Consider the following 11,641-nt stretch of genomic DNA (forward strand, 5'->3'; position numbering starts at 1 on the left):
CCATCAAGACATGCTCCTTTGCTGGGAATATACATTTCCTATTCCATCCCTGTCCAAAGACCAGAACATGAGACCATCTTCAAAATTAATATATTTTTATTGAATACTTACTTTGGAGCGGTTGAGGAACACCACCCATAGAATTATTTCCCTTATTTCAGCAGTGGTTCAGTAACAGTTTAATCAGATTTTAAAAAAGGAAAAAAATACAACTGAGTTGCTGTAATAAATATGTTTGGATGCATTTCTTTTATTAAATCTTTTAAAATAAACTTTTCAAATAAATATTCTTTTGCCTTTTAAAATGGTAAATGTGATAAAAAATATATGTACAACAGACTGAAAGGTGTATAAGGAGCAAGTGGCATGGAAAGGGGAGGAAGAACTGAATTTTTGGCGGGGCTCTGCACACCACACAGAATGCTTTGGTAACCTACAGAGGACAGAAAGCTGAACTTGAGGGGGGGGATGAGCCTTCTGAAGACAATGCTCAGAGCAGAAGCCATCTGGTGTCTGGATGGATGGGGGCCTTCAAACAGAAGATAAGAAGTTGATTGTGACAGCAAAGGTGGTGGGGGGGAGAGGCGAAGCAGGCAGCATGATCGTCAGCAGCAGCACTGGGCTGAGATACCGACAGTGTCCCTTTCACTGCCAACACAAGTATAACATTACCAGAGGGCCAAATATGCTGCTGTTTCATCTCCTGGTTGTCTGAATGCACCTCTGGGAGATCATTGCTTTGATGCTTCCAGCTAAACAAGCCCCCCCCCCCAATTGTTCAGATCCCAACAGAATTCATGACCTAACCTAAGGCAGGGAAGGGGCATTCTCTTTAGAGATCTGAAAATTGAGGAGACTAATCTCTTGACAGCGTGTTAGGAAATTCAAAAACTGCAAGTTGTAGTCCAGGCCTGGAATACACCCACCTTTGGTAGGCCCCCAAGATCCCACTTGATACAAGTCAGCTCAAGAAATCCTTGAAAGAGAAGACCTCCTAGGAACTCCGGTGCAAGAAGATGGCAATGGAAGTTGGCATCACACACAGAGCTTAGGTAGCCCTTTGGCATTTGTACGTGTACCAGGAAGCCAGGCCTTGCATATGGCACCAGTCATAGCAGGAATCGAGAGAGGATCCCTAAGCCACCACCGCATTCATATATACAAAAATATATCAAAGGAACCTCTAAATGAAGACAAATCAGTGGGTTGTGTGCACATGGGGTCCCTGCCCAAGATTAAGAGGGGCCAGGAAGAAGCGAGAAGCTGAGTTATCTTGATAGCCTTCAGTGGGTCAAAGGCACCACTAAACAAAAAACACAGTTCTACAGCAGCTCAGTCACTTTCAGCTGCCTTTCTAGGACTACAGAAAGCGAGGAGAATCACCAAGCCCCTGGGAGGATGGTGAACTGAAATTGGTTTGGGAGATCACAAGCTGTCTGGGTCAGGTGTGTGAACTTTCCTTCTTAAGCCTGGAAGGGCAGAAGACATATAGCTTAACCAGGTTTTCATTCAACGAGGCTAGAATTTGCAGAGCCGGCCAAAAAAATAAAAGTCTACCCACATGCAGTAAAGTGCCTGAACCACACATTTTCAACCCTCTTTCCCCCACCCAATGGGAATATCTATGGCTTGTCAACAGCCTGAAGAATATACCTCTGACTCTGAACCACCTCCACTTACTCCCAAGGAAACGCCTGTTAACCAGTGTCCAAATTGCTCCACTAGGGTCAGCTTTCCCCTCCATGCAATAGTGCAAAGCCTCCCAGAAGAATCGAGCCCACACACCCACCCCCTCTGGTCAAATGGAATCAAAGTGCTTGCAGTTAGACAAGGAGGGGTGAGAACACTCTCCGCTCCTCCCAGCGAGCTCTCCGGAAGACGGCCAGCCTTTCCCTTATCCCTGCCCCGTCAAATTGGAAGCTCAATTCTCAGTCACAGGAGTATGTGCAATCATCATTTTCCACATGATTGTACATTTTTCCTTCCCTCCATTCTCTGTTTTCAAGAGAAACCATGTCACACGACAGCTGTCAAGTTAAAAACTGTCACCCTGAGCAGTTGGAAGCTGCTGCTTAGCTGTACAGCAGGATATGGTACTGGGTATGCCTTACATTTAAGAAAGGGTCAGCTTATTGTGCTCAAAGGAGAATCTCTACTCTGAATGGTGATAGAGGAAGAAATGCATCAGCTACAGAAGTGATTTGGCAAGCAAGGAGGGGCAGACAATGCCTACCTTTAGCCCTGGCTAGACCCACAGTGATGTTTCATGCTATCCAATACCCTATTAAGCCCAGGAAGGATGGAGGTCGAGCCTGCATTGTTTCGGGCCCAGCAGACTTGAGGCTTCAGATAATAGACTGTGTAGAAGCCCACCCCTCACACCTTGTGGCTGAGCCTGTCTCACATCGTCATGCAACTGAAGAAGTATTCACCCTCAAAAACCGTTAAACACTTGTGACTTTTAACCTTCCTCCCCCCCTTTCCGGACAAACATCCTCAACTGTTTCCCGTCTTGTCAACCCAAAAAAGCACATCTATTTGGTGCAGCCATCTCCGCTCGCTATGGTTTGGAAGCTTCTCCTTCCCCCTCCCTCTGCAAATTGTGCAGGGCAGAAAGAGGTGTGGAACATGAGCCCTAAGCTTGGGATTATAATGGCCTTATTCCCCAGGTGTTGCAGTGCTCAGGTGCAACATTAATTTTTGGGACCCACCACAGGCTCCTAACTCATAAGGCATTCTGGAGGTCAGAATCCTGAGCCATCCTGTAGCAAATCACTATCCCACCCTTGACTGTGATCATTAGTGTGTGTTTCAGCTTCCCATTCCACCTGCCCGTGGCCATTGGCAAGATGTGCAAAACCCTTGAAGCTCAACTAGGACGAGAGGTCTCCATCATGGAACAAGCTTCACTACCCAACGGGGGTTTCGGTGATTGGCCTCTGTGCTTTGTCCCCAGGCAGAGGCTTTCACAGCAGGAAAAGCTGAAAGAGAAGATGAAGAACAGCCAGTTTCCCCCTTAGTGAGGCAGGAAGGAGGCGTCATACCGGCTTGTCCAAAGTCTTGGGGAAGGCTGCCCCGCTGGACGAGGAGATCTTCCGACAGACCGTATTGGTGTGGCTCTGGCAGCGGCAGCCAGGCCGTTTCAGGGTGTCGTAGCCCCGCTGGCAAAGTTTGAGGCACCCCAAGGTTGGAAAGTAGCAGCACAAGCAGGGCATGAGCAAAGAGAGGAAACTCATGGCAACCCAGCGGGCACAGCAGGAGCCAGGGCTGCACGAGCATGGGTCATCGGCGCAGGTGTCCTCGTCATCCGAGGAACAGTGGTAGAAGATGCCCTTGACACAGCAGAGGCAAGTCCCATAGTCAATGAGGGTCTCCGGAGAGCAGAGGCAGCGCTGGTTGCAAAGCCAGCAGGAAGGCAGGCTGCGGGCAGCCGCACAGCGGGCACACTTGCAGCGGCCACACTCCTCGCAGATGAAGAGGTGGCCCGTGTGGAAGGAAGGCGGCTTCTCGGCAGCCCCCTTCAGCAGCTCCTCGGGTTTCAGGTCACCAGCTCGGGGCTGCGTCCGGACGAGGGAGTGCCCAGAATGCGAGGGCGTGATCCCGCTGAGGAGCCGCTGCTCGGAGGTGGTGGTGCTGTGGGAGATGGAGCTGGCAGTGCTGGAATGGCTCAGGGGCTGCTGGAAAGTCAGCCCCGGGTGCGGCGGATGAAGGTCCTGGACAACGGAGGACACCAGCTGCTCCGGAACCGCCTCCTGCTTGTGGGCCCCCTGCTGCTGGGACACAGAAGGGGGCTTGAAAGCGGCCGAAGGTCTCTCCACGTAGTCATTGGAGGCACGGATGGCACGGATCTGGTCAATGGAAAGCACCTGTTGGAACTCCTCGGCCACGGCGTCCATGTTCTCTTCAGGGCTGCGCTCGGCTGTGCTGGAAGAGTGGGGCATTCTGGGGAAGGACGAAGGCTCGAGTCAACAGGGAACATCAGAAGATCCTACAGGAAAAGGATCGGGAAGCAAAAAAAAAAAGCCCAGTTGAGACATCGTAGGGGCAGGGGGAAACAGAGAGGCATGAACAAGGAGATGAACCCTGCACTCTGACGGAGCCCCGCTTAAGGCACTTTTAGGAAGGGGGAGGAATACTGATAGGGAACCCCCCAGCAGTCTGCCTCCTGGATCAGATCCACACCGACTGGATTACCAAGGAGTCTGGGAGGACCCAGTGCATCAGGCAGGATGCTGCAAGGGTGTCCACGCCTTTCCCACAATACCACCTATAGAAGATTTCAAGGCATATATTTAATTTGCAGGGGGAAACTGGCCACACCAAAAGCTGTGTGACTTTTGGGTGCAGATGCTGCTTCTAGCATCATGGGCACCCCTTCTGCTAGGGTCATAGATCCAGAGGAGTTAGTCATGTTAGTCTGTAGTTGCAAAATAGTAAAGAGTCCAGTAGCACCTTTAAGACTAACCAACTTTATTGTAGCATAAGCTTTCGAGAACCACAGCTCTCTTCATCAGAGGCATCTGATGAAGAGAGCTGTGGTTCTCGAAAGCTCATACTACAATAAAGTTGGTTAGTTTTAAAGGTGCTACTGGACTCTTTACTATTTTGCTCGTTCTGAGAACGTGATTCTCGAAAGCTTATGCTACAATAAAATTGGTTAGTCTTAAAGGTGCTACTGGACTCTTTTTGGTATCTCCCAAGCAGCTGTCTCATCTTGGTACCCAGCTGCCCTTGAGCTAGTTCATACAGAGAGCAACAGTCTATGGAGAAGAGGGCTTGTTCTTCAGGACATCAGAACGGGGTAGACAAACCATTACTAGGAGTTACTTCTGAGCAGTAAGCAATATCCTGAGCTACTCTTCCCACCCCCAAATATTGTTCCATCCTAAAAACTGAAATGAAGCTATTAGCTAAGCAGCGAAGAGAGAAAGTCCTATGAAATAACAGCATTTTTACAAGATAAAAGCTAGAGCAGATCTTTTCATGAACGTTTTGGGGGTGCATGAGCTTACTCTGCAGGATATGTGAACTACCAGAAAGCTACCTTTGGGAGACCCCTGAGAAAGAAACTTTTTTCAATAGGAAGACAGAGCTGGACAGGCCCAAACTAGAGACTTTTTTTGCAAGTTTGGTTTGGGATCCCTGACCTAACTTTCAAACCATGGGGCTGGAATGCATCTCCCAAGCACTCAGGGACTTAGAGCCATGGTGTTGGGGGAAACCAGGACTCAATCATAATGTCAGGGGCAGCCCTTGGTGGCAAGATAAAATCACAGGGGGCAGGGCTAGGTTCAGGCTGCAAGCTAACCATTTCAGCTGTGAGTCTTGGCAGCTGTCTGTCCCGGAGGGGAGGAAGGAATGACTTAAAGGCCAGCAACCTCATCTCTGGATAGCTGAAAGAGGCTTTCCAGTCAATGAAGCCAGGACAGCTGGTAAGAACCGCTGCCTGAGCTGTACAAAGGGAACGAGCCGTGGAAGAAGATTGATTTTTTTTAGCCAGGTTGACCTTGAAGAAGAGCAAAGATGGAGGGAAGATCAAGAGGCGGCTTCCTTTGATGGCTAAAAGCCAACGCTACTTTGGGTGTTCTCCCCGGGTTTGCCTCTCCCCACCCTGCTAGGGGAAGAAAAGCAGTCAGCCCAGATTCACTGAAACACCCGCTCAGCCTCCAGACAAGCCGAGGTTGTAAGGGGGAAGAAGAGGAAGCTCAGAGCAAGGTCTTAGAAATCGGTTTCTATTCTCTGAGCCTGTGCAGAAGGCCTTTTAAGACACAGGATAACCACAGCAACTTTCTCTCACACTCACTCACTAATGGAGCAAGAATGCCTGCCAAGTGGAGCACCGAAACTGCCCCTGCTAGGCCCTTGTCAATGGAGATACACCCAACTTGAATCACTCCAAAGGTCACAATAGCCTCCGAAAGATATGGGTTAGTTACAATGCTATTCTTTTTTTAAAAAAACTTTCTGCTTTACCCCTCTGCCCTGCTTTACCCCTCTGCTGTGCACACAGCATTCCCCCTTCTCTGTATCACTAGAAGGGTCCCCATCCTTAAATGAACCATTTCACTCTTTCAGCTCCAGGATGCTTTCTCTGCAAATGCGTATTTCTCTCTTCAATCATGGCCCACCCAATTCCTCCCCCGGATCCTCCTTCTCCCACCCCACAGTCTCCATACTGCCAACTCGCATCCATTCTCTCGTTTTCCTTTTGCACCTTCCTCTTTCCCCCGTTCTTCCCACGGGCTCTTTTGGCACCATTTCCCTCGCCCCTCCCCGCTGCCTCTTTGCCACTCCTCTCAAAGTCAAATGGCAACTGCACACAAGGCTGTCACTCTCCCAGCAATTCACATCAGCGACGGAGTGGCGTCTCAAGCACAGGTGGGACCCTGCAGCAAGACTACCTGCAAAGGGAGATGAACTCCATCAGTGCTGCAAACAATGGGAATTTGAAGTCCCCCACCCAGGCTGCAAATGGGAGGGCACAACCCACCGCAGAGCTAACACACAGAAGTGTGATCCTAAGTGAAAATAATCTTAAAACTAAAAAGATTTTATCCAATGGGCTCCAGTCCACAAAATTTTTAATAGCATAAATTCCTGGCAGGTCTTTATCATACTGCAAGACACATGCAACACACCAACATGGCTACACCTCTGGCTTCAAATGGATTAATTCCAGTTATACAGTCCTGAACTACTATAGTCAACCTCCAAAAGATGGGTAGAAGATGAAAGCGCTGCATATAACTCCAGCACTGGTGCATGGCATAGCCTTTCTTGTGCTGGCAGGGTGGGCGCTAGAAATTTGCACCCGCCAAAAAAGCCACACATGAACATCGATAAAGAAAGTTTATGCCTGAATATGCTAAGGTCTCACACAAATCAGAATGCAATTTCCTCCGTATTTGGGAGCATATCTTTTATCTGGAGATTCTAGGATGCTTTAGCTGGTCCTAGGACAGAGGACTCCGGCACCATCACACACAAACCTTAAGGCAACTATTCCTTCTATCAGATGTGAGTCCTGCACTGACTAGACTGCATTCCATTTCTCACTCCCATGTTATCAAGCCTTTACATAGCAGACGGGAGAAAGGCTCAACAACATCCGTTTCTAGCTGTATGTGTGAAAATACTCCTGTCCTGCGATGCGATCTGGAAAGTAGAAAGAAATGATGAGAATGAAGCAGAGCCGAGGCACCGAGGCTGGCCTTTAGCAGATATCTGGTCCAGACTCTAGCAGATTTCAGGTCAGACTGTATAATACTGGATAGAATATGGATCTTTGTGGGTCAATGGGAGCCATGCTTGCTCAATCTGGATTCCCACCTCCTCAGCTCCCATGCATGACCTAGGGAGACCCAACATGATCTACCAGACATAGCAGGAATTTTGCTACAGAGGTTCAAGCCAAATCCAAATGCATCTTGATAACTCACCAGGAAGCTTCCAGAAAGGCAGTACTTCCCAGGATTAGGTGATTTCAGGGATTTTTAAAAAAAACCAGCTGGAACACCATCTGTCCACTGGAAACTGCTTCTGAATGTTTGGGCCCAGCTGAATACAGGTGCAAGTCCACCATTTAAGGCCAAAGAACCCCTATTCCATAACTCTGCAATGTCACTGCGCAAGCCGATATTGGGTACACCACTGTAAGACTTGCAGATTTCATTTTAAAAAAACATGAACATGTCAAGTTTCTAGCCCATAAGGCCATAAAGACAGGATTGAATGTGGGTTTAGCAAGACCTGGCAAAGTCTATGGGCAGGAAGATGCTGAGCCAATCTTCCAGCTGTCAGTAGGCGGGGCTCCAAGGCCCTGCATCATTCCTTCCCCCTCCTCACCACTAGCTGAAGCAGAATAAATTATGCAAGAGGAAGCCAATAAGCATCACGTAGACAATTTGCAGAGTTCAGCAGAGAATTTGGGTGCATAGACGCAGAGCCCTGCCAATAAATGCTATGATTTTACATGTAGGTCCAAGGCCCAAGATCGGACCAGACTGGCTTTAGGACCCAGCAAGATTCTCCAGCACCAAACAGGATTGGGGGGCAGGAGAGAGAGGATGAGAAAAAGAGGATTGAATGACAATAAATTGTTTGCCATTCCGGATGCGATGAATCCAATCCAGCAGGCAGGAGAGACTGAAATAGATACTGCAGCGGAGGGAAAAGGGGAGGGGGGAGAGGGTGAATCGAAGGGAGCTGGCTGCCACAGCAGCTGGGAGTGGAAGTCACTCCAGAGCAAGCCATTGAAGATACCCCCAAAAAAGGAGCTGTACTTTTGGGAAAGCATGAGAACACCTCTGCTTGGTCCCATTGTAATGCTACCATCAGATGGATGGAGCGGGGGGGGGGCGCCAGCTAGCAAGTACTCCCCCCCCCCCAATTTGGTGCAAGTTTACTCAAGCCTCAGCTTGAAAGCTAGCTTTCAAGGGATACAATGCTTCTGAGCAACTGTAAACCCCCCCCCTCCCAATTGTTGGACACTGCCTTCCCACCTACATCAGGTGGTAAAGAGTTTCCCAGGCTTCCCCATGAGTTCCCCCTCTTCTCATTTTCCAAAACCACACACCCCAGGGCAGTGGGCATCTTTTTGCTGGAGCTGACTTTCTCTCGCCCCCCCCCCCCATCCCCAAAAACTGCCTAGCTGAACTGCACACTTCCATTTGCTGGCTGTGTTGCACAGGGCAGGGCTGCGCATCCAGACGCTATGTTATAACTCTTGGCAACTGGTAGGGTGTTGCTGTCGTCCCCCTAGACAGGAGGACAACAGTCATTCTCCTCCTCAAATATCCAAGCTATCAGGTCAACCTGAGATGAAACCGCCCTAGAAATCCCTCCCAGTCTGGAAGTTCTTTAGAGAAGGCCCTGGCCCGATTTGAGATGCAAACAATTGCAACCTATTTTGCCCCTCATGCAATAATAATAAGCATGGTGATTTAAAAAGAAATCTGACAGGAGAATCAATCCAGTAAGACGATGCGAGCTTTGACTTTACAAAGAATGCTTCCATTAGACCGTTTATTTTCTACAAGGGGGAGCTTAAAGCTGATGGCAAATTTAAGACTTTTTTGTCACCGTTCCGTATATACAAGCTAAAGCAGATTTCCTCCACTTCAAAATATATGGAATAAACTTCTCTCCACATTTTATATGGGACCTATTTTTCTTTCTCTGATACTTTAAAAGATGTACCATCTACCCTTCCTTGTATCCGGTGGGTGTGGTCCTACAGTAAGGGGTATTTAGGATTTTGACCTGCAATACTCGGGAGTCTCTCCTTCGCCCGGAGGTCTCAGGACAGCCCTCCACAAGTCAACCTCAGCTTTTCATTTGGACTAAGAAGGGCAGATGCCGCACCTAGAAATGCTACTTTGAAAGCCCCCCAACTCAAGTGTTTCTTACAGCTGCAAATTCAGCAAGTGACTTCAGGTTTCTTACACACACCCTTACAGTGGGTTTCTTACAGCTGCCCTTTCTCCACCCCCCACCCCCCAATATGGGTTAATTTTTTCCTACCTAAGGTTCAGAAGGGATGCAAATGAAGCGTTCTGGCCTTTTGAAAGATACTCCAGATAAGTGCCAGGTCTTCTTCTTAATGGCTATCAACCTCCCTGGATCGCTGTGCCAGTCCCGGAGTATTCAGCAATCTATTACTTGAATAAGCCCTCCCGTTTCCACCCCCCAGCCCTGGCATTTCTCCCTCCCCAGATTACAGATCACAGAGCCATCACCCACGGGCACGGAGTTCTCCAGGATGTCAATGGGCATGGCCCCCACCTTGTCTCTCCTTCCGCAGCCTCCCAGCACCACCCCACGCATCTCCCCCCTTGCCCGCTGCTTCCAAGAGTTCTTGTTTCTCAGGGAAGAAAGTCATACTCCTCCCTTCATGAGACCCAATGGTCACTCCACTCCCCTCTCCAGTATCTTTTACCCTGCCTTAACTGGGACCCAGTACAGACACACAAGCCGCTTAGTTCTAGAGCCATAAATCCCCCAGTCCGGGTCACCTTCCCTGGCAACGTGGCCAAGTTGAAGCATTCCAGCTCGGAGACTCCCACTTTTAGAAGAGCCTTCAGAAATCTGGCGCTAGATGTGCCAACCCACTTCCAGGGGCGGGCAGCTGGCTGTCGCCAGGAAGCCCAGAAGCAGGGCTCAGAGGCGCTTCCCTGTGAGTTGACCCCAGCCTCTGGTATGCAACCTCTGGACATGGAGGTTCTCTTTCGCAGGGCAGGCTGCCCTTCGATCCATCACCGAGCATCCTTTAAGGAAGACTCAGCCTCTCCAATGGCTGCCCAGGCTTCGTGAATGGGGCGCAGGCAGGCACCCCTTCCCATCTCCCCTCCAAAGCCAGCCAGCCATCCTCTCCAGAGCCCTGCCCTGCGTGAATCTGTACTAACCTCGAGACTAGCAACGCTTCCCACCACCTCAGAGGACTGGACGGGCTCGAAATTGGGCCGTTCAGGGAGGAACCTCACGAAGGCGGACTACCGTCCCCACCTGTGGGAGCCCCTACAGACGCAGCCTCTGCTAGCAAGAAGTCAGGCAGCCTCCCCGCTCCCCCGCGACCCCACCCAGCCGACTAAAGGGGCCCCTCCGCCCAGCTACAAGGAACTCGGCCCCAGCGTCCGCCAAGGTCGCCGGAGCCCCCTTCCCATTCACAAAGCCACAGGGTCGCTCGCCACTCCAGCCTGCCCCTACCTATCGGCTCCACAGAGGACGCCCCGGGCGAGTCTCCCGAGGCAGGTAAGAAGAAAGGACTCGACGGCCAGCTTTGGGTCCCAGCCGTCGAGTCCCGCCGAGGCCGGCGTCAGGCTGGCGCTCCGGCCAGCCTCGTCCTGGAAAGCGCCGCCTGGAGAGGCGAGAGCCCCTCCCCAGGCAGTTCCTGTCTCGAGTCCAGAGCCCAGCGCCAACTCGGAGCAGGGGCCGCGACGGCGGCTTTCCCCCACCAAGCCAGAAGCGCTCTCCCAGGCGCTGCTCAGCCCGCCCGGAGAAGAGACCTATACAACCCGAAAGCTTGCGCGTCTAAGGAAAGAAACGGGTCCGCGCGTACGCCGAGAGAGGCTAAGAGGAGCTTTACTCCTAACGCAGCCCCCAGCCCAGCCCAGCAGCCCAGTCAACCTGGGACGGGGAGAGAGAAAGGTGCTGCAAAGCCGCCGGCACTGACTTTCCGCGCATAAGCCCTAGTGGGGAAAGAGGCGGCTCGCCTCCCCGTCCGCCTCCTCTGCAGGCGCTCACCTCGGCGCAGCTCCAGCGTGGCAGGCTCTAGGACGGGCGACGGGAGCGGAGCTTCCCACGAAACCACACCACTGACCGCGCGTAGATAAAACTCGGGCGACGGGCGAGCGAAAGCGCTCCGGGCGAGGAGCGTCCAGGGCCCGCCCTCGGGGCGGAGGAAGCCTCCGAAGGGGCGGCTCCGGCTGCCGCGCGTGGAGCGCTTTTTTGTGAATGTAGCCGCGCTGGCTCGCCGGCTGGTGAATGGAGGGGGCGGGAACGGGCCCTTAGCCCCGCCCCTACCCCTCTCGCCCTCCCTCCCGTTGCTTTCCCGGAGCTCTTAATGCTACCCAAGTGGCGTCATCCAGTTGAAATGGAATCGGCCCATTAGACGTCCCCAAAGGGATCGCGCTGCTGCGCGTCC

General features: G+C 51.3%; 1 protein-coding gene across 3 annotated transcripts; it reads right to left on the reverse strand.

Annotated features, from left to right (window-relative positions):
- Nucleotides 1-233: 233 nt before the first annotated feature.
- SPRY3 (sprouty RTK signaling antagonist 3) lies at nucleotides 234-11,308 on the reverse strand. Of its 3 annotated transcripts, none has more exons than XM_054995890.1 (2): nucleotides 11,242-11,308; nucleotides 234-3,988 (listed from the first exon to the last, which is right to left on the reverse strand). In XM_054995890.1, the coding sequence occupies exon 2, from the start codon at nucleotides 3,939-3,941 to the stop codon at nucleotides 3,039-3,041; it is 903 nt and encodes a 300-aa protein (XP_054851865.1). In that variant the 5' UTR covers nucleotides 3,942-3,988; nucleotides 11,242-11,308; the 3' UTR covers nucleotides 234-3,038. The 3 variants fall into 3 exon arrangements, with proteins under 3 accessions (XP_054851865.1, XP_054851868.1, XP_054851867.1); XM_054995893.1 differs by lacking the exon at nucleotides 11,242-11,308 and adding an exon at nucleotides 10,705-10,765; XM_054995892.1 differs by lacking the exon at nucleotides 11,242-11,308 and adding an exon at nucleotides 9,523-9,585.
- Between the last annotated feature and the right edge of the window lie 333 nt (nucleotides 11,309-11,641).

Source organism: Eublepharis macularius, chromosome 13, assembly GCF_028583425.1.
Source record: "Eublepharis macularius isolate TG4126 chromosome 13, MPM_Emac_v1.0, whole genome shotgun sequence".
In the NCBI taxonomy this organism is placed as follows: domain Eukaryota; kingdom Metazoa; phylum Chordata; class Lepidosauria; order Squamata; family Eublepharidae; genus Eublepharis; species Eublepharis macularius.

Coding starts and splice junctions, on each gene's coding strand:
- SPRY3 (XM_054995890.1), bottom strand. CDS start 3,941: ATGCCCCACTCTTCCAGCACAGCCGAGCGCAGCCCTGAAGAGAACATG.